This window comes from Chelonia mydas, chromosome 2, assembly GCF_015237465.2.
Source record: "Chelonia mydas isolate rCheMyd1 chromosome 2, rCheMyd1.pri.v2, whole genome shotgun sequence".
In the NCBI taxonomy this organism is placed as follows: domain Eukaryota; kingdom Metazoa; phylum Chordata; order Testudines; family Cheloniidae; genus Chelonia; species Chelonia mydas.
Window position 1 is genome coordinate 148,556,647 of NC_057850.1, and position 22,772 is coordinate 148,579,418.

The window sequence follows — 22,772 nt, forward strand, 5'->3', positions numbered from 1 at the left end:
TCACCCTGGTGGGGCGGCTGCTGCCCTTTGCCCAGCGTGGGGCGGGAGCGGCGACTGTGGGCGGGGGCGGGCGAGGTGCCACCGCGCTCGCTAGGGTTCCTGGGGCAAGCCCCAGCTCCGGAGGACGAAGTCCCCTCGCCTCCCCTGTGGGGGGGGGAGGGGGGGGCTGCCATCACGTGTGCGTCCTCCCCTCCTCCCTCCGCAGCAGCAGCCGCCTCAGCCCCGCTCCCTTTGTTGTAGCCGGAGCGGTGGCAGCGGCGCTGGTGGGCGCAGCGCACAAAGGAGCGAGCGGCCGGCGAGGGAGCGCAGCGGCTGCCCAGGGCGCAGGGACGCGCCGGGGGAGCCGGGAGGCGCGCGGGGGCGGCGCGGGCCGGCGGCGCCGGGTCTCTCGGGCGGTCCCGGCGGGGATGCTGAGGGCTGGCTCCGGCCCGGCGGAGAAGGGACGGTCCCTGCAGGGCAGCGCTGCCGCCGGCTCCGATTGATGCCCTGGGCCTGCCGCTCCCAGCCGCCGCCGCCACCATCCCGCTGCCGCTCCCCCCCCGCCATGGTGGCGGAGAGCCCGGCCGCCGGCCGGCCGCTGCCGGGCCCCCCCCGGGCGTGGTGCTACACCTCGGTGATCCTGGCGTTCGCCCTCGCCGCCCTGCCCCCCGGCCGCGCCTCCAACCTGCTGCCCGGCGGCGAGTGCCAGGGCGGCGGCAAGGGGAAAGGCATCAACTGCTCAGGTAATGCCCCGGCCGCGGCCGGCTCCCCCGCGGCGCGGCCCCCGGCCACACGCCGCCCCTCGCACGTGCCGGGCTGGGGCTGCGAGCCTGTGCCCACTGCGGGCCTGCCTGTGCCCATCGTGTTTACACGGCAGCGTGGAGCCGGGGCGGGAACGGGCTGCACGCTGCCACTTCCTCGCTCCTGCCCTACGCGCTGCTGAAAACAAAGAGCCCGGGCTCCGGTTCAGGCTGTCCGGGGCTTGGTCCCAGATGCGATTTGCGGATAACCTGAAAAGGAGGAGAAATTTTCTCCTCCGTCGGACAAAATAGGCTTCCTTAGAGAAAGAGAGGAGTTTGTGATGTGTGGACCTTTTGATTTCTTTCTGTCTGTTGGTTGTGGGCATCGGCAGGTGCATGTCAATCGCACCCCTCCCCATCTTAACCTCTAATCTTTTATTCCACTTCCTCGGTCCTGTTTAAGAAAGGGGGGGGTGGTAAATCCCAGAGGAGCCCACGTGACTGTAACCTATTAAAACAGTCACACTGAATATTCTTATATGTGCTTCTCTGTGTTTATAAATACAGTCCAAATACAGAGCCCCTATCCCCTTCAGCTGGTTGCTATGTAGATTCATTGTTGCTCTGATGATTGTTGTGGATGCTCCACTGTATCCACAGAAAGCATTTCCAGGTCGTTCCTTATTTGAGCCACGGTAGAGGAATACTTTCTGTCATCTGCCCATGCCAAACATATATGTGCACTATCATTTTAAAGTAGAATATAAATCCTTTTTCAATTTAGATGGATTGATGAGTATAAGGGATCGCTATTTTCATAATTCTTTCGGGACATTGAACAAGTAGAAGAAAGTAGCAATATCAATGTTATAATTGGTTTTGAATACTTTAAAATGTTTGTCTTCCTCAATAATATTTTGATAAAATAATTTTAGTTTTTCCTTATTAAAATTAGCTGTGTGTATTGAACTTCTTTTAAAATCACAGATTAATTACACTAGAATGATCACTAGTAGAAGTGTTGCAAAGTGGTTGTCCGAGGTGATGAGCATTTCCTGTGAGGTGCTAAGTGCCCTCTATTCCCATTGTTTTTGATGAGAGTTGAAGGTAATTTGTACTTTGGAGGTGGCTATCTGCACTTTTTAGGATGGGGTCCTTATGCAGTATAACAGTTTTGAAATAATTTCAGCAACAATTTCCCTTTTAGTATATGACATTTAAATTGTATAATGTTGGCTAATGCTGGCTATCAAATTTACCACCTAGCAAACCATGTCAAAATAATTTTGCAATATAATAAATCTCATCACTGCTTGTTTGCTCTTAATTTTAGCTCGTCCTGACATCTAATATGTTGCTGTTTTGTACCAAACTACTACTTTTCTATTCCTGCTTGACTTTTTTTATTCTGTTTGCATGAATGTGATGGTTATTTTTAAAGGAAGGTTAATAGGTTACTGTGTCACTAGCATTAGTGGCTTACCCAACAGAGACATGTGGGTCATTAGACCACAGCATATGCATAAATCAACGAGGTTAAGTATGAATGCTCAGTGAAGTATTTGAGGAAGTTGCTAAGGCAATGTGGGAAACATGTATATTATTCTTCTACATAAACAATCCTCCAAATAGCATTTTTTAACCCAGAAACTGACAGAAAACTATGTGCTGTCTCAAAGCTATTCAGAATGATACAATTCTAGTTAAAACAGGCAGAGGTAGTTCTAATACTATATAAGTATACATGGCATGCATTGATTTTTCACATAGCTTTAAAAGATGAAAGAATTGTTTTATTTAAAAAAACCTATTAATTCAATTTTTCTGTGTTAACCATTCTGTGAGGGACTATGGGAGAATATTAAGAGGAAAATTTGTCCCAGTGAGTTTCTGTTATGTAAATCTGCATAATTCTCTTAACTTTTAGTGGATAAGCTTCTCCTAGCATAAGATGAGCTTACTGCATATTTACATATTATGGTCCAGATCCCCCGCTGGCATAAATTGACATGGCTCCATTCATAGTGGAGGTTCATTATATTTACTATCTGGTACCACTTTATTAACCAAAAATTAAGGTAAAACATTGAGAACTCTTCTTCAAATCTACAGAACTTTATAGATTGCTTTTGTATCTATCTATATTTGGAAGAAACAGAATGGATGGCTCTTGTATTATTATCTCGCTCAGCCTCATGCTGACATCAGACTTTATCCGCTGCTCTGGAGCAATTTCTTAAACTTTTTGACCAGATGCTGCTTTTGCAGTGTCTTATCACCAGCAGATAAAGCATCTTCCTGTGAAATCTTTGCCAGTCCTACTGTATATCTGGAATTAACTATTGTGAAGTGCTGAACTCCCCTTCCTCACCCCTTGAATATTCTGTTCAAGAAATTGTCCATAATACATCGCCCATGCAAAAGCTCTTTAAAAGAATGCAGGGTTGCAAAGTGAAGAACACAAAAGTTAGGAAACATCAAAATTAAGATAGTTTGTGAAACCTTATTTGTCTTCATTCTAAATTCTTTCCTTTCTTCATAAGCATTACAGCAGTGGTTCTCATCCAAGGGTATGCAGAAGTCTTCCAGGGGGTACATCAACTCATCTAGAAATTTGCCTAATTTTACAGCAGGCTACATAAAAAAGCACGAACAAAGTCAGTATAAACTAAAATTTCATACACACGAAATGAGAAAGTAAACAATTTTTCTATAATAGCATGCGGTGACACTTTTACATTTTTATGTCTGATTTTGTAAGTAAGTAGTTTTTAAGTGAGGTGAAACTTGGGGTACGCAAGACAAATCAGGCTCCTGAAAGGGGTACAGTAGTCTGGAAAGATTGAGAACCACTGCATTACAGTACGGTCTTTAGTTATGTGGTAACATAGTCTCATCATCACTGAACTACTTTCTGTGAGTAAGTAGTTCACTTTGCTGCTCCTTTACAGTAGTATTTACTGGACTTATATATATGGGGTCTTATTCTGGCTTTATGTAACCATGCATACCATTTTTTGATTAGACCAAATATCTCCTTTGTGGCTCAGAGGGCACGTACTCTGCCCAGGGTTTTGACTTGCTGATATATAAAATGGGTGGTATTATACCTTCATGTAGGTTGTTGATGACTGACTGAGGCCAAGGAAAAAATAAGGACAATTTCCCTTATACAGGATTCCCTTTCTGTTAAATGTAGGGGAGCATGAATATTTACATAAGAATAACTTCACTGGATAGAAGGGTTCTAGAAGTGTAAAGTAACTAGGAACCATGGCTGGTGGAAGGGGATTCAATCAAGTGATGATGGAAAGTTTGAACCTTATCTGGAAAGAAGTATGGAGCCAGTGAGGAGACTTGTGTGTGGATGACATGGTCAGAGCAGCAGGAGCAGAGAATTACTTTAGTTGTTGAATATATGGAGAGAGGTGAGGGTAAAAGTGGTCATTGTCACTAACACTAGTGTTGTGTGCTGGTATCGGTGATGAAGGGCAGTCTTCATGAGACACTCTCTGTTAAGATGAGATCCACTCCACACTATGAAGAATTGACTTAAATTTTTTCATAGTGTGGATCCCATCTTAACAGAGTGAGTATCCCATGAACCTTTCACCTCTCACTCAGGATCACACAACATCCATTTGTCAGTACATTCAGTACATATAACGTGTCTGATTATATTTACACATTAAATACCTTTATATAATGTATATGAATGTTGTCCTTAGTTTGACATTAACCTTCTTTCCCACCCTTTGTATGTTGACTGTCTTTGGGGGATGTAAAAAAATCCTGGACCATTGTGATTGAATGCTGTATCCACCTCCCTTACCTGTCACCTTTCATCTTCTTAGATTGTAAGCTCCTTGAACCATGGACTATCTTTTACTATGAGATTGCACTTTACAAAGCACCATGGACCCAGACCTTAGTTGGAGCCTTTGGGCACTGTTATTATAAATAATAAATAATATTAATCACTATAGCAATTGCTTAGATGGAAAATAGTAGAAAAGTGCTTTTGATGTATTTTTAACTCTGTACTGAAACTTATGTTTTGTCTTCTTGAAAAATCTAAGCACACTTTCTGCTTTTGCTCTTTCCGCTTCCACCTGATTTGTCCTTCTCTCACCCCTTCTTCTCTGCCACAAGGACCTTCTCTCTTGTGCTCCTCTGCACATTCTTTGCCTGATTCTCTTCTCCCCTGAATTTCTCTTTCCATGGATGGCTCTAGTCCTATTTGCAGCTTATAGTTCCTTTTCCCTTTAGCAGCTCCTGCTGGTTGGACCCCTTCCTCCCCCATTTCCTATACTCCTCTTCTTATGTAGCAGCAGCCCATAGTGGAGGCAACCAGGCTGGCTCCTCATTGCCACATCCAGGCTCTTCTCCATCCACTATAGCTATAACTAAGACCGTATGGCTTGCCAGGTCTCTGTGGACCATCAGCAAGTGGCTCATGGTTTGAGAACACACGTGATGCAGGGAATTTCAGGAATGAGGCTGAACCAAAATTGGCAGCAGAATACTTTAAATCCACAGCCTCGATGGGAGCTTTCTCTGAAGTGGTTTTACACAAAGGATCAGTCTGTGAGAGAGAAAGAATCTGAATCTTGCTCCCCTCCTCTCCATCATATTCTAAACTACATCTTGTTAAACATTGATAAACCTATTGTGGAAGAAAACAAATACAAATGAGTTTACCATATGGGAACAAGATAGCTGGCAAAGAAAATTATGAAGTTTGGGGCAGATTATTAAACTAGGAGTTGGAGCAAAGGAAAAAACACTGTCACCAAAGAGAACTCAGGCTGGACCATAAATCTACTTGTAATTGAAGAAAATAGTGAACTTGCACTACTGAACAGAGGACAATGGAAAGAACTAAGGTCAGGGAAGGGAAACACAAGAAACAGAGGTGCAGAAATCAGACAACATTGAAGCAGAGAAACTTATAGATGCTAAAAATAAAAGACCTGTTAGATCAGACATTGAAAAATTTATCAGACACCTATTAGCCTGAGGAATAAACTCACTCACCAGAGACTGGTGCAAAAGGTGAGGCTTGAATAAGCACTGTACAGGTATATGAACTAGTGAAAAGCCCTGCCTTTCCCCAACTGCTGGGAATGGGAAGGGTGCTGGGATTCCTACCAGAGTTCTATTTCTGTCCTTGTTTGGATGCTTCATCTTTTATATCTACCTTTGGCTAAACATTGTCTGATAAACTTAGTAGCCACCAGAACTTCCTCTGGCTGCTAGAAAGCAGGAGAATCTTTCTATCTTTCTGATTCTCCTTTCCCACCATAAAGCCTCGAGCTGCTGTGAGACTGTGTATCTTCATGATTCTATTCCTCTCCCAGCCTTATGGCGGCTGCTCCCTCCAAAAAGATTTGACAGTTATATGTGGGTAATAAGAATATCCAGAGTTAAAATAGTAAGTATTAAAAATAAAATAAACAAGAGCTTTGGTAGGGTTACAGACCCTTAAACTTTGGGGCATAAACCAACCTCAGACTCTTGGGGATGAGGAAAAAACTTTTCTAGGGGGTGGTTTATCCCATAACTGCCACTTGCAGGATTTCTTACTCTGCGCATCTGGAGGTGTATCTGCATTAGGCAAAAAGGTGTGTGTAACGGGTAGCAGGCCCACCACCGTGGCACCTCCTGCTGGTTGCTCCAGGAATTAGCTCTGTCCAGCTGTGGAGCGCCCTCTGCAGGTGGTGTCCCGCCCATTGCTTGCTCAGCTGTGCTGTCTGAGACCCGTGTTGCTCTCTGGCTTGCGGCATCCTCTTCTGGACACAGCCCTCCAGCTGTGCCCCACTTGGTTCTCTCCCCTTCCGCAGGTATCTGCCATCCTCACTCTGCACCTGCCCTCGTGGCCAACTGCAGCTCCTAAGTCTAGCCGCTTGCCTCAGAGGCAAGCCACAGTCTGTATCGGGCCATGCTCCTCCACGGCCTGGTGCAAGCCAACCCACTACTCTGAGTCCCTATCCAGGGACCCTCTGGAGGCAGCCATGTCCTGCCCTCCTTCTCTCCCCTCTACTGCTCGTGCTTCCTGGGACACTTCCCTTTGGCCCTTGCACATTCTCGGCCCTTTCTTTCAGGGGCCTCATCCTGGCAGGTATCAGGCTGGAGATTTCCCTCTGCTCCCCTGAGCCTGCCAAGCGCTGCTCTATCTAAGGTGCTATCCCTGGAAGCTCGTCCTCCTCCCTTGCCTGTCAGGGAGAGACTGCTGTCTCCTCCGCTTTGCAGCCTTCATATTGGGCCCAGCCTGGCTCTGATTGGCTGCTTCCAAGCCTTCTTTGATTGGCTGGGTTCTGCACAGCCACTCCAAGGGCTGCTATTAATCCTTTGTCTGCCAAAATGGGGCAGCTGCCCCACTACAGTGTGCTTTTTGAAATACGATAGCTCAAGTTTTAATATACTAGTGTACCCAGGCCAAATTGTAGTTTTAGGATTCATCTGAACCAAAGGTACAAAATGGCTTGTCCACACTAGGATTTTAATCATGTTACTGATCACACGTTAGCTATCGTAGTTTAAAAACACCCTTTGCCCAGTGTGGCAGGACCTAGTACTCACCTCTTTGTGTCTGTTGACATGGTAAAAAAAATGGTGTACTTTTAAAATCGAGTTTAAGTTGATTGAGTTAATTCTCTTGAAGAACACTTTTTTGCCTATGTAGACAAACTTTCTCAGAGACAATATACTGGACTAGGTGTACCAGTGGTCTGATCCAGGAGAGCATTACCTATGTTCCCGGGAATCAACATATAACACACAATCTCGCTAATAAACAGGATTAAAGGGAGGGAGTAGATCTAACTTCTAAAATTAATGCTGTATCCTCAGTCATTTAGGTTACTTGGCTATTATAGTGATGAATGCTATAAAATAGAACAAATACAGATAAAAGGTAAATAAGATTATGAAAATGACATAAATAAAAAAATCACAGTAACAGATATAAATATTGTTTTTGTTTAATATGATTTTTAGAACCAAAGTGTCCCCTTAAGACAAATTTTTGTATCCTTTAAAAATAATTAGGGGATGATTAAAGTGGAGTGGAAGACGTTTCAGAACAGCTAAATAAAGATTTTGAATCAGGTTTCATTACTGAGAATGATGGGGAAATTCCTATTCCATTTATCAAAGGTTATCAAAATGTAGCCCTGACAGAGATAGAAGTTTTAAAAGGCATAGATGATGGAAAAAACTGTGAAACTTGACTGTAATATGTTTCTAGCACCAGATAACATTCATCTGAGTTCAGAAGGAGCTAATAATATATAGTTGTGCTACTAACAAAGATATATCCTTAAAAACAGCAACTAATTTTAGGGATTGGATGGAGGCCAGGTTGGTTATCATCTTGAGAATAAAAAGGAGCAAAATTTGATCATGGAAATTATAGCCAAGAGGATGTTACTTCTGTATCATATAATACCATAGTTATAATTCCCATTAAGGAGAGAATAATAAATGTCTTTATTATTGAACAATGTAACATTTTTATTGTTGTTGATGTAAGGATAAATAAATTGTGCCTGTAATCTGTTAGCTTTCTTTCAGAGTTGACAGAATAGTGGATAAAGGGAGGAGTGAATACAGTTTATTTGGCCTTTTAAAAAGCTTTTTACAAGTCCGTCAGATAATAATATTGATGATTATTCAAGTTTTTAATACAAAATAAATATAATTAAATAAGCACGGAATCATGCAGTACTGACAGGAAGGTAGATTTGCCTTTTCTCCAGAAGCAGATTATCTGGCTCCATCACTGATCAGTCAGCAAGTAGTGTTGCTGACATTGCCACCCCTATGATGAGATCTTGGAGCAGTTCCACAGGTCAGAGCAGTGGTGCCCATGATACCAATGGTTGCAAAATGGTTATTGTATCAATCTCCTGTTCTCAGTTTAGAATAACTTTCTGTAACTTTTATCTTCTGAGCTGACATTTTCTAGGGATGCCTTTGTCTTTGGGGAAAGTTTGTACAAAAACAGTCTAACTGTTTTTGAGTACAAGGAAAGTTGAAAAGAATTATTTTCCCTATTATAAGGCTTATTATGATTGTGCTGAAGCCCTTTGGTCAGTCCCTGCAGATCTCATGAGGTGAGAAAGGGTTGCGGAGGACTGTTCTGCACTTTGCAGGTGTGAGTACCCCTTTATGGAAAAAGGTCTGTAAAATTCACTAAGGTTCTCTATAAATTACTCTAAATAAATGCATTAAATGATGTAAATAGTGCTATATAAGATAAAAAAAATTATGGCTGCTACTGAAAATAATCAAAATAATCCTGTACAATTAAATATTCCTACTATAAAAATCTGTACATTGGTTTAAAAATTCTAATAGGGAATAAATATAAATGTATAACTTCTATTAACTCTATAGAACTTTTCTGTAGGGGCTGCTCTGGTGCCCTGCGGGGTTCTGCAACACTAATCTTGAGAGAGAGCCTCCGTCTTGGGGAACTTCTTCAAGTACGTGAGACAGGGCATTTTGGTGGTGTTTAGTAAATTTGTTCAGACCATTGCATTTACATATGCTGTTTTTTGCAAGTCAATAGAGTTTGAAATTTGTGGATAATGCAGCTCTTTTATAAAAGTATTTTCTTCCTTTGCCACCTTGTTTCTTTCAGAAAAATATAAGAAACTTCACACAAAAAACAGGCTAAGAGAATTTTTCTGCTGAAGTGGGGAGTAGCATATCAGTGACATCCTTTGAGCAGCTGGTCTAGTAATAGGAAGTTCTTGCTGACTTAGCTATATCCCAGAACATCCTGGCTAGAGGATGCTAGCACCAACAGTACTGGAGGTTGCTGAAACGTTTGCCCATGTATTGTTGTGGTGGTTTTTATTCCCTTTAAGATACCAAATTAATGGGGTATTGATAGCACCACTCTGTTCTGTAAAGTTTCTGTGAAGCTGTGTCATGTTCTAAAGTGATGCTGTGAGGAGTCAGTGTTCTGCTAATGTTTACAGGATTTATTTTAAAATAATTTAAATATGTTTTTAATTTTTTGAGTTAACTGATAAGTACAGAAAAGTCGTGCTCTCCTATTAGTAACCTCTGTAGCCTGTTAGTTAGAACAACGGTCCTATATCAGGGGAGCTGTGTTAGTCTGGATCTGTAAAAGCGGCAAAGAGTCCTATGGCACCTTGTAGACTAACAGATGTATTGGAGCATAAGCTTTCGTGGGTCAATACCCACTTCGTCAGATGCATGACAGTCCTATAGTTCTTAAAGTTGCTAGTTTAATGCAATAGGAAACTGGTTTACACACAGAGTATGTCTACACTGCAAAGTAAGCCCAGAGTTAGTGGTGCTTGAGTCAGCTAACCCATGTTGGGGAACACAGGGCTTGTGCATCTACATTGTTTTTTAAGCCTATCTAAAGACTTTTCTAACCTGTGCTTGAACCTGGGGCTCTGGTGTCCACACTGCAGTGGGCAGACCCAAGTCAAACTAACGATATCCCAGAGTTCCTGGCAGCAACCCAAAATGTGGCCACGCTAGCCCTAGGACCATGATGCACTGTGGGAAAACTTTACTGCCTGCCCTGTACGTTACAGGAAGTTTGAACAGCCCGCCAACACTAGAGATGAGCCATTTCCCCCTGAATGGACCTATGACAGTGAGGGGATGCTGGATCAGTACCCTCAGCCAGAAAGGGCAGCTACTGCTGCAGGAGCTGGTTGCACTTGGGTAGCAAAAGTCAGGGATGCTTTGTGTTCTCACATTATGGACTTGCATGGCCCAATGGAAGAGGAGGAATAGTACCAGTATAAATGTGCTTGTGGGGGAAAATGGCTCATTAATTTTTTTTGTGGGGGGCACTGCTTGGGAGGAGTGTGGGCTTGATTGCAGTGTAAGTGTGAATGACATAATGAATAATGGATGTGAATGGGGGAGGGGCAACCCGGGTTTACAGATGGAATTTATTGAAATGTGAATTGCTATACCTAACTAAACAGAGGAATACTATTTGCTTACTAATATTTAATTGCTCCTGACCATGCTTTTAGTTTTATTATCTCAAATCATGATTGTCTGATATGATGCAGTGATAGCAATAAATGTTCTTGAAAACATAACACATTTCATTTGCAAACATGTCTTAAAATAGTACAGCACTCACAGTGTTGGGCAGGCTAGCTCCCATTTCAAAATCACCCAAACAAAAAAAGAGCGGGAAATAGTGAATACCTGACAAAAATCCCCTTGCTGCTGCATGTCCACTGTCCCCATGTTCTCCTTTCCCTCCTTTCCACATTTCCCCCGAACTTGGGGGCAGAGGAGAAGTGGGAGGTTTCCAGTGGAGAGGGCTTGAAGAAGGAAGGGTACATGGGGTGTTGTTGCCATGCCCAGCTGCTCATGAGTTCTGAATGCATGTGCCAGTTGTCCAAGCCACTGCTGGAGTGAAGGTATGTTGCATGGTGATCATGCTATGGTGTGGGGGATGCAGCAGGAGACGGTGCTCTTGCAGCCATTATGGACAGGCATTACTGAAGTAGTTCTCTCTGTTGACCTCTATCCTCCTTCCTCAGCCACAGTTCCTTTTCCAGGAACTGCTTTGCAAGTGCTTGCTCCCTCGCTGAAACCCTGTCCTCCACCTGGCAGCAAGCCTCAGCCTTTCCTCTTGCCTGGCAGCATGCCATTGTTCCAGGCTTTTGTTGCTTTGCTTCTGGTACTGGGCCTTCTGATCTTGACTATAAATTCATCACAGAAACGCTTCTTTTTGGAACCATGCATGATGGCTCATTGAGTTCCTGCAGAACAGCAGGCAGTATTGGTTGAAGAGCCTGAGATAGACAAGAAACAGAGGATTATTGTCTGAAGCTGTTCAGTGGGGGAGCACAGAATTAATTATTGTGGAATCTCAAGGACAAAAATTGTAACATTTCTAAAGTGAACCAACACATATTGTAAGGGCAGTGCTTAACTTGTGCCAGAGCTGAGCCCCGGCACCTCTAGGCTTGGCAGTTCATAGCCCCGGTACCTCTGAGCTTGGCACATCAGTTATGAAAGTGAAAAAATGGCTTGAGCCCCGGCACCTAATTGTTTGAGCCCCGGAACCTCTTTCATTACAAATTAAGCACCGTGTAAGGGGATGCTTCAGTCTTCATACTGTCTCCGGACATAGTCTTGTTAATTGCAGTTACAGAAGTGCAGAGGTAATGGTAAGTTTAAAATAACCTTTTTTCTGTTCCATAAAAATTTCATAACTAATTGCTATATGGCCGGGGGGGGGAGGGGAGGGATAGTGCGTATGGTTCCCTTGCTGCTTTTTCTGTCGTTTCAGACCTTTCACATTTTGGAAGACGTAACTATTCTTGTGGTGCCCTATTGGCAGGGGGAGATGTTATTCCAAGTTGCTGGTGGGAAACCTGCAGTGGATGCAGCTGAAGTATTCAAACATATAGTGACCGAGCAGCACATTTGTGAATGGAGTGGACTAGTGAGATTCCCGCAGCCCCCATTAGCCGGGAACGGTGAAATGCGGCCACTGGGAGCTGCAGGCAGCCATGCAAATGTAAACAAATGGTTTGGCAGCCCTCCAGCGGATTATCCTGACGGGCCACAGGTTGCCCACCACTGTTCTAGGAGCTTTGGTTTTTATGTCCTAGACACGGTTCACATCATGCAGCACCCAGACCTTTTCCCGATGAAGTTCATACAGCCTTCTTCTATGCAGAACTGAAGAAGAGACCAGAGGTATCATAGCTAAGGCTACGTTTTAGGCATGGGTATTTTTAGTACAGTAACTCCTCACTTAAAGTCATCCCGGTTAATGTTGTTTCGTTGTTATGTTGCTGATCAATTAGGGAACATGCTCGTTTAAAGTTGCGCAGTGCATCCTTATAACGTCGTTTGGCAGCCGCCTGCTTTGTCCACTGCTTGCAGGAAGAGCAGCCCGTTGGAGCTAGCTGGTGGGGGCTTGGAACCAGGGTGGGCCGGCAGCCTTTCTATCAGCTCCCCACTCCCCTAAGTTCCCTGTGCAGCAGCCGCCCAGCAGCTTATCAATTGCCGGCAGTTCAGCTGTCCCTCCCCCCACTGCCATGTGCTGCTCCTGCCCTCTGCCTTGGAGCTGCTCCCAGGAGCCTCCTGATTGCTGGGGGGAACGATGCAAGAGGGGCTAATGTCAGGGTGTCCCCCTCCCCCCTGCTCTTGCCCACCGCTTACCCCTTCTCCATATAGAGCAGGGTGGGGACACGAAAGGACTCAGGATGGAGAGAGCTTGCTGGCTGCAGCTGCTGTCTCAACTTCCTGATATACTTAAAAAGGTGGTGTATTTAGAGTGGGGTCAGTTTATTTAAAGGGGCAATGCACATCTCTCTCTCTCTCCCAGGGTGTGTGTCTCTGTCTCTGTCTGCCATGCTGTCTCCCCTCCCTCCATTCATGCTGCCTTGTAGAGTGTGAGGCTACATTGACAACAATGTGTTAACCCTTGAGGACTTAACCGAATGCTAGTTCATCATTTAGCAGTAAGGCATTCCCTGGGAAATATCCCACCCTCTTCCACCCTCTAACTTCACCACCTCAGCCAAGCTTCACAATCGTCATTGCTGTGTACAGTATTAAATTGTTTGTTTAAAACTTATACTCTGTGTGTGTGTGTGTGTGTGTGTGTGTGTATATATATATAGTTTTTTGTCTGGTGAAAAAAATGTCCCTGGAACCTCCCTTCCCCCCTCCCCCCCGATTTACATTAATTCTTATGGGAAAATTGGATTCGCTTAACATCATTTTGCTTAAAATCGCATTTTTCAGGACTATAACTACAACGTTAAGCAAGGAGTTACTGTAAAAGTCATGGACAGGTCAGGGGCAGTAAACAAAAATTCATGGCCTGTGATCTTTCCATGACTTTTACTATATACCCCTAACCAAAATTTGGGCTGGGGGGTCATGGGTGCTGGGGTGTGTGTGGCCCGGGTCCCCAGCTGGCGCTGGTGGGGTGAGTGTGTGGGTGGCGGTGCATGGCCCAGGACCCCTGCAGGTGCTGGGGTGGGGGAGGGTTGGTGGGGCTGGCAGGCTTCCTACTCGGCTGTGACCAGTGTGTTCCTGCAGCTCCTAGGGGAGGGGTGGCCCGGGGGGCTCTGCACGCTGCTTCTGCCACAAGCATCAGTTCTGCCACTCTGATTGGCCAGGAACCGCAGCCAACTGCAGAAGTCACGGAAAGTCATGGAATCCCCACCACAAAAATGTGTATTTCTGCAGTGTGCAGTGATAAAGACCCAAGTAGAGGAGTTTGTTTGGCATTAATGTAGCTTCCCCTGCACTGCTGCTCCAGATATTTAGAGTGCGTCACCGATGTCATGAGTGATTCCGTGTGTAAGTGGAAAGAGTGGAAAATTAGAGATAGGTCAGTTGCAGGAGGTACTCAACTGATTGTTTTTTAAAAAACAAAACTAAGCACCCAGTCCACAAAACATAAAGTATGGAGTCAGGGCCAGTGCAAGCACTAGGCGAACTCGGTGGTCGCCTAGGGCACCAAGTGGTTGGGGGCGGCCAAAAGCGCGCTCCAGGGCGGCGGTGGAGCAGAGGTGTGCTGGGGCAGGGGGGCGTGGGGAGGGCCGCCTGCAGCAAGTAACGGGGTGGGGGGGCAGCGCCGCGCAGTGGAATCACTCCCTCCCCCAGCTCACCTCCGTTCCACCTCCTCCCCTGAGCACGGCCCCTCCCTCCCTCCCTCACTCCCCTCGGCCCAGGGAGCCATGCGGCAGCTCCCCACCCCAGCTCACCTCTGCTCCACCTACTCCCTGAGCACGTGGCCGCTGCTCCACTTCTCTCCCTCCCAGGCTTGCAGCGCCAAACCACATGGCTCCCTGGGCCAAGGGGGCAGCGGGGAGCTGTCGCACGGCTCCCCAGGCCGAGGGGAGGGAGGGGACGGCGGGGAGATGCCGCACGGCTCCCCGGGCTGAGGGGAAGGAGGGAGGGGGCGGTGGGAAGCTGCCGCACGGCTCCCCGGGCCGAGGGGAAGGAGGGAGGGGGTGATGGGGAGCTGCCGCATGGCTCCCCGGGCTGAGGGGAGGGAGCAGCGGTGAGTTGCTGCACGGCTCCCTGGGCCGAGGAGAGGGAGCGGGAAGTGGGGAGTTGCCGCACGTCTCCCTAGGCCGAGGGAGAGGAGTGGGGGGGCGGCGGTGGAGAGCTGCCGCAGGGGGGGCGCCTCAGGGCGGGGGGGGGATGGGGAGCTGCCTCAAGGCTCGCGGCAGGTGCAAGGTGGAAGTTTCGCCTAGGGTGCGAAACGTCCTTGCACCGGCCCTGACTGGAGTTGTGAGTACTTAGCAAGTCAGATCCAACATGACTCAAATTGAGTCTCAAAAACTGGGACATCCAAAATTAGTGAAGGCTCTTGAAAATTTGGGCCTAACTGAATGTTTACGATTATGCTAGTTAGCCTAGGTCCTGACTGGATATCTCCTTCCCCAAACCCCTGGGAGAGGCAGGGATGGTTGTGTTACATAAATTATTATTTCTAGGACATGGGTTAGCAGCAGTGAATGCTTAGAAAGGATAAGACTAAGAGAGGACTCCATGTGTAGATGCACTGACAGAGAAGCATAGTGTCTCCATACAGAGGGGTCTGTCCTCCTGCAGATTCTCTGTTCTAAAGTATTCTGAAAACTCTGCAAGACAAATCTTATGGAGTTTCCACTTTCTTACTGAACACTTTCCAAGCAGGAGCCTTTTGGGGGCTACAGTTTAAGGGAGTGAAATCAAACTAGCAGGTTACCTTCATGGAAGACTTTTTCCTATTGTTTGCACATGAAACACCAGTCTTCTTGTGAAAATAGTTCCCTTAATTGTGTTAATTCTGTGTTTAAATGTAGTTCTGTCCTGGGTATGTTAGTCAATTTTAAAATGATTTCTGAGCTGAAATGATGACACCTTTTCACCTCAGAAATTTATTGTTATGGTAGTTATGGAACAGGAAGGATGAAAGGTTCTGGCTAGAAAACTGTTTTCAAAGCAAGACACAAAGTGCAGCTGTAGCACATCTTTCATCTAAGTAAGAAGAGTGTAACAGGGCATCACTGGGCCCCCCTCAGTTCTGCCGCTGCTGTGCCCACAAACCAGCCAGAGGCCTCTGCGTTGGTGCAATCACACATGCTCTTCATTTACAATATCCTTTCCCACCAGCTTCTAGCTACAAACAACTTCAGTATTACAGCCTCAGGGACTGCTAGCTCTTGCAGCCAGCAGAGAAGCGGTCCCACTCACTCTACTTCTCTGGCTCCTCCCTTTCCCCGTCCTCTCCCTTCCCCTGCTTCTTTCCTGCCAGGCTTTATGTAGCTCCTGAGGCTGGCAGCTGTTCCCCGTTTGCCAATCAGGCATGGGTTTACTCAGCCAGCTCCAATTCCCTTTTCTTGACTGGAGCTAGCATGACAGAGGCCTGGCTCAGATTTCTTTAGTCAGCACCCTGTCACAAAGAGGTTCTGAATGTAATACCTCAAGGTTCAGTGTTAAGACCTCTGTTCATAATACTGAAAAGTGATCTAGATGAGAACACTGAAAACACAACCTCCAAAGTTTGAAGGAGATATTGATAATGCAGGCTGAGCAAATAAAGAGGAACACTGCAAATCCAGAGTTTGTGTTTTAGAAGATTTATCTAGCAGATGGCAAATGCAGTTCAAAAAATCAGTCTGGGAGCAAGGAGTCAATCCTTTAGTACACTGATCAAGAAAGGGATTTGGGTGTTACCGTGGAAAAATTAATGAAGCTGGCAATTCATTGCAGAGTGGCATTAAAAAACAAAACAGGATGCTATGTTATAATAGAAGAGTCCTCAAACACAAAATACAAGAAAAAAATTGTTGCTATGTTAGCTACTTTTTAAACCCCATCTGGAACAGTGCATTACATGCAAAAAACTAGAGTTAATTCAACACGAAAGTAAAGAGTTGAGGCAACCAGGAGTCTGGAAATGAAGATTTAATGTTAAAAGCTGAAACTTAAGTCTGCTCTCCTGTTTTTCTGCCTGAATATATGGTCTCTGTATCATCATAAATTGTCAGTTAATAAAATCATAGAATCATAGAATATCAGGGTTGGAAGGGACCTCAGGAGGTCATCTAGTCCAACCCCCTGCTCAAAGCAGGACCGATCCCCAATTAAATCGTCCCAGCCAGGGCTTTGTCAAGCCTGACCTTAAAAACTTCTAAGGAAGGAGATTCTACCACCTGCCTAGGTAACGCATTCCAGTGTTTCACCACCCTCCTAGTGAAAAAGTTTTTCCTAATATCCAATCTAAATCTCCCTCACTGCAACTTGAGACCATTACTCCTTGTCCTGTCATCCACTACCACTGAGAATAGTCTAGATCCATCCTCTTTGGAACCACCTTTCAGGTAGTTGAAAGCAGCTATCAAATCTCTCATTCTTCTCTTCTGTAGACTAAACATCCCCAGTTCCCTCAACCTCTCCTCGTAAGTCATGTGTTCCAGTCCCCTAATCATTTTTGTTGCCCTCCGCTGGACTCTCTCCAATTTCTCCACATCCTTCTTGTAGTGTGGGGCTCAAAACTGGACACAGTAATCCAGATGAGGCCTCACCAATGTCGAATAGAGGGGAACGATCACATCCCTCGATCTGCTGGCAATGCCCCTACTTATACATCCCAAAAGGCCATTGGCCTTCTTGGCTACAAGGGCACACTGTTGACTCATATCCAGCTTCTCGTCCACTGTAACCCCTAGGTCCTTTTCCGCAGAACTGCTGCCTAGCCATTCGGTCCCTAGTTTGTAGCGGTGCATTGGATTCTTCCGTCCTAAGTGCAGGACTCTGCACTTGTCCTTGTTGAACCTCATCAGATTTCTTTTGGCCCAATCCTCCAGTTTGTCTAGGTCCCTCTGTATCCTATCCCTACCCTCCAGCATATCTACCACTCCTCCCAGTTTAGTGTCATCTGCAAAGTTGCTGAGGGTGCAATCCACACCATCCTCCAGATCATTAATGAAGATATTGAACAAAACCGTCCCCAGGACCGACCCTTGGGGCACTCCGCTTGATACTGGCTGCCAACTAGACATGGAGCCATTGATCACTACCCATTGAGCCCGACAATCTATCCAATTTTCTACCCACCTTTTATATGATATAAACTGAAATTTCCTATACAACATAAAGTTACAGTACAGTAAATACAAGCTTCTTTTTTGGCATGGTTTTTAAGGCCCCAGTTCTTCAAGGAGCTCAGTGTGGGCTCAGGGGTTTGCCTGTGCAGAACTCATTGCACGACTGGGGGCCCAAGTTTCAAGATCTGTAATGCAAGCCAAATTTGAAGAAAATCAGCTCAGCAGTTTTAAAGTCATAAATGTTTCAAATGAAACTTTTTCATAAGTTTGTTTAGATGAACTGAACTCTAGAGCAGCTTAAAATATCATGGTGCTTTGAATTGGATACTTTTGAAAATGTAGGCTTGAATCACTTTCGCAAAGCTACTTAGCAAGTCAGTGAGGGTTAGAATCTAGGGCAAGGATCAGCAACCTTTGCGGGAAGCAGCGCGGGCCGAGGGATGTGCTGGCCACCGCTTCCCACAGCCCCCATTGGCCTGGAGCGGCGAACTGTGGCCAGTGGGAGCCACGATCGGCTGAACCTGTGGATGCGGCAGGTAAACAAACTAGCCTGGCCCGCCAGGGGGCTTATCCTGGCGGGCCGCGGGCCAAAGGTTGCCGATCCCTGATCTAGGGGGTCTTGGTACCCAGACCTCTGATTTAAGCCACACTATTTATCTAACCATTTCTAAAATTTTGTGTCAGTGGTACTCACTTGTGGATTGAGCCAGAGAGTTGCTTTCACAGGATTTAGGGTAATTTTATTTGAAAAATCTTTGCTGCTTTTGTCAAAATATTTTGACTGTAGTGTTTTAACAGGTTTTCTTCACATTTGTTTTACAGAATAGATATCATACTTACAGTGGAGAGAGGTGATAAGAGATGGATCTTAGCTCAGTGGGATAGTTATCTCTTTCTATAGATTGTCATTCAAAATTAAACTGTCTGGAAGAGACCTGGGACAAACAATCCCTCCCCCACCAAAGAGCCACAGTCACCTGAGAATTGGGAGGTAATTAGGGTTGCCAACCCTCCAGTATTGTCCTGGAATCTCCAGGAATAAAAGCTCAAACTTTAATTAAAGATTATGTCATATGATGAAACCTCCAGGAATACATCCAACTGAAATTGGCAACTCTAGAGGGGAGCAGTGGCTGGTTTCACCTCTCCTTCCTGTGTCTGTAGCCCTTTGATTTCCTGCTGAGTGAGGAATAGGAAAAGGGGGACTTTTGTGGCAAGTTCCTTCTGCTCCTTCTGCTTGTATGGGAGTAGCCTAATCCCTCACTCTAAGGGTATGTCTACACTACGAAATTAGGTCAAATTTATAGAAGTCGGTTTTGTAGAAAGCATTTTTATACAGTCGATTGTGTATGTCCCCACACAAATGCTCTAAGTGCATGTAGTCGGCGGAGTGTGTCCACAGTACCGAGGCAACCGTCGACTTCCGGAGCATTATACTATGGGTAGCTATCCCACAGTTCCCGCAGTCTCTGCCACGCATTTGAATTCTGGGTAGAAATCCCAGTGCCTGATGTGGTTAAAACATTGTCACGAGTGGTTCTGGATGCATATCGTCAGGCCCCCCTTCCCTCCCTCCTTCCGTGAAAGCAAGGGCACACAATCGTTTTGCGCCTTTTTTCTTGAGTTACCTGTGCAGACGCCATACCACGGCAAGCATGGAGCCCACTCAGCTAACCGTCACCATATGTCTTCTGGGTGCTGGCAGACTTGGTACTGCATTGCTACACAGCAGCAGTTTATTGCCTTTTGGCAGCAGACAGTGCAGTATGACTGGTAGCCATCGTCGGCATAGTCCTGGGTACTCTTTTAACCGACCTCGATGAGGTCAGGGGTACCTGGGTAAACATGGGAGTGACTCAGCCAGGTCATTTCCCTTTTAAGTTTCGTCTCATGGCAATTGAGTCCTATCGGCAGTGCACTGTCTTTTAATCAGCAGACGACGATGGCCAGTAGTCATACTGCACCATCTTCTGCCGAGCACCCAGGAGATGATGATGGCTAGCGGTCGTACTGCACAGTCTGCTGCCAGCAAGATGCATAAAGATAGATGAAGTGGCTCAAAACAAGAAATAGACCAGATTTGTTTTTTATTCATTTTCTCCTCCCTCCCTCCCTCTGTGAAATCAACGGCCTGCTAAACCCAGTGCTGAGTTCTATCCTTGAGGGGGCCATTCAGTTTCTTGCAAAGCCACCCCCTTTGTTGATTTTAATTCCCTGTAAGCCAACCCTGTAAGCCATGTCGTCAGTCGCCCCTCCCTCCGTCAGGGCAACAGCAGACAATCGTTTCGACCCTTTTTTCTGTGCAGACGCCATATCACGGCAAGCATGGAGCCCGCTCAGATCACTTTGGCAATTAGGAGCACATTAAACACCACACGCATTATCCAGCCATATATGCAGCACCAGAACCTGGCAAAGCGAAACCGGGCGAGTAGGCGACGTCAGCACGGTGACGAGAGTGATAAGGACATGGACACAGACTTCTCTCAAAGCACGGGCCCTGGCAATGTGGGCATCATGGTGCTAATGGGGCAGGTTCATGCGGTGGAACGCCGATTCTGGGCTCGGGAAACAAGCACAGACTGGTGGGACTGCAAAGTGTTGCAGGTCTGGGACGATTCCCAGTGGCTGCGAAACTTTCGCATGCGTAAGGGCACTTCCATGGAACTTTGTGACTTGCTTTCCCCTGCCCTGAGGTGCAAGAATACCAAGATGAGAACAGCCCTCACAATTGAGAAGTGAGTGGCAATAGCCCTGTGGAAGTTTGCAATGCCAGACAGCTACCGGTCAGTTGGGAATCAATTTGGAGTGGGCAAATCTACTGTGGGGGCTGCTGTGATGCAAGTAGCCCACGCAATCAAAGATCTGCTGATATCAAGGGTAGTGACCCTGGGAAATGTGCAGGTCTAGTGGATGGCTTTGCTGCAATGGGATTCCCTAACTGTGGTGGGGCCATAGATGGAACCCATATCCCTATCTTGGCACCGGAGCACCAAGCCAGCGAGTACATAAACCGCAAGGGGTACTTTTCAATAGTGCTACAAGCACTGGTGGATCACAAGGGACGTTTCATCGACATCAACGTGGGATGGCCGGGAAAGGTACATGACGCTCGCATCTTCAGGAACTCTGGTCTGTTTCAAAAGCTGCAGGAAGGGACTTTATTCCCAGACCAGAAAATAACTGTTGGGGATGTTGAAATGCCTATAGTTATCCTTGGGGACCCAGCCTACCCCTTAATGCCATGGCTCATGAAGCCGTACACAGGCAGCCTGGACAGTAGTCAGGAGCTGTTCAACTACAGGCTGAGCAAGTGCAGAATGGTGGTAGAATGTGCATTTGGACATTTAAAAGCGCGCTGGCGCAGTTTACTGACTCGGTTAGACCTCAACGAAACCAATATTCCCACTGTTATTACTGCTTGCTGTGCGCTCCACAATATCTGTGAGAGTGAGGGGGAGACGTTTATGGTAGGATGGGAGGTTGAGGCAAATTGCCTGGCTGCTGGTTACGCACAGCCAGACACCAGGGCGGTTAGAAGAGCACAGGAGAGCGCGGTGCACATCAGAGAAGCTTTGAAAACCAGTTTCATGACTGGCCAGGCTACGTTGTGAAAGTTCTGTTTGTTTCTCCTTGATGAAACCCCTCGCCTCTTGGTTCACTCTACTTCCCTGTAAGCTAACCACCCTCCCCTCCTCCCTTCGATCACCGCTTGCAGAGGCAATAAAGTCATTGTTCCTTCACATTCATACATTCTTTATTAATTCATCTCACAAATAGGGGGATAATTACCAAGGTAGCCTGGAAGGGTTGGTGGAGGAGAGAAGCACCAGAAGGGGTGGTGGAGGAGGGAAGGACAAGGCCACACAGCACTTTAAAAGTTTAAAACTTATTGAATGCCAGCCTTCTGTTGCTTGGGCACTCCTCGGGGTGGAGTGGCTGGGTGGCCGGGGGCCCTCCCACCGCGTTCTTGGGCGTCTGGGTGAGGAGGCTATGGAACTTGGGAAGAAGGGCGGTTGGTTACACAGGGGCTGTAGCGGCAGTCTGTGCTCCTGCTGCCTTTCCTGCAGCTCAGCCATACGCTGGAGCATATTAGTTTGATCCTCCAGCAGCCTCAGCATTGAGTCCTGCCTCCTCTCATCACGCTGCCTCCACCTTTCAGCTTCAGCCCTCTCTTCAGCCCGCCACCTCTCCTCCTAGTCATTTTATGCTTTCCTGCACTCTGACATTGTCTGCCTCCACGCATTCGTCTGTGCTCTGTCAGTGTGGGAGGACAGCATGAGCTCAGAGAACATTTCATTGCGAGTGCGTTTTTTTCGCCTTCTGATCTTCACTAGCCTCTGGGAAGGAGAAGATCCTGTGATCCTTGAAACACATGCAGCTGGTGGAGAAAAAAAAGGGACAGTGGTATTTAAAAAGACACATTTTATAGAACAATGGGTACACTCTTTCACGGTAAACCTTGCTGTTAATATTACATAGATAGCACATGTGCTTTCGTTCCAAGGTCTCATTTTGCCTCTCCCCACCGCGTGGCTAGCACCTCCCCCCTCCCCGTGGCTAACAGTGGGGAACATTTCTATTCAGCCACAGGCAAACAGCCCAGCAGGAACAGGCACCTCTGAATGTCCCCTTAAGAAAAGCACCTTATTTCAACCAGGTGACCATGAATGATATCACTCTCCTGTGGATAACACAGAGAGATAAAGAACGGATGTTGTTTGAACGCCAGCAAACATACACTGCAATGCTTTGTTGTACAATGATTCCCGAGTACGTGTTACTGGCCTGGAGTGCTAAAGTGTCCTACCATGAAGGACGCAAGAAGTCTGCCCTCCCCAGAAACCTTTTGCAAAGGCTTTGGGAGTACATCCAGGAGAGCCACGAATGCTAGGGCAAATGAATCATTAAACATGCTTGCTTTTAAACCATGTATAGTATTTTAAAAGGTACACTCACCAGAGGT

The 22,772-nt window shown here is 46.3% G+C and overlaps 1 protein-coding gene across 2 annotated transcripts in view; it reads left to right on the forward strand.

The window, feature by feature from the left end:
- The first annotated feature begins 224 nt into the window (after positions 1-224).
- The window catches only part of TMEFF1 (transmembrane protein with EGF like and two follistatin like domains 1), a 219,280-nt gene continuing 196,732 nt past the window's right edge, over positions 225-22,772 (forward strand). The window contains exon 1 of one of the 2 annotated variants that reach the window (XM_043540318.1): positions 225-722. In XM_043540318.1, coding sequence (XP_043396253.1) covers positions 482-722 — 241 coding nt within the window. In that variant the 5' untranslated portion in view covers positions 225-481. The remainder of the gene's footprint in view (positions 723-22,772) is intronic. The other variant, XM_037893403.2, reaches the window with a different exon arrangement.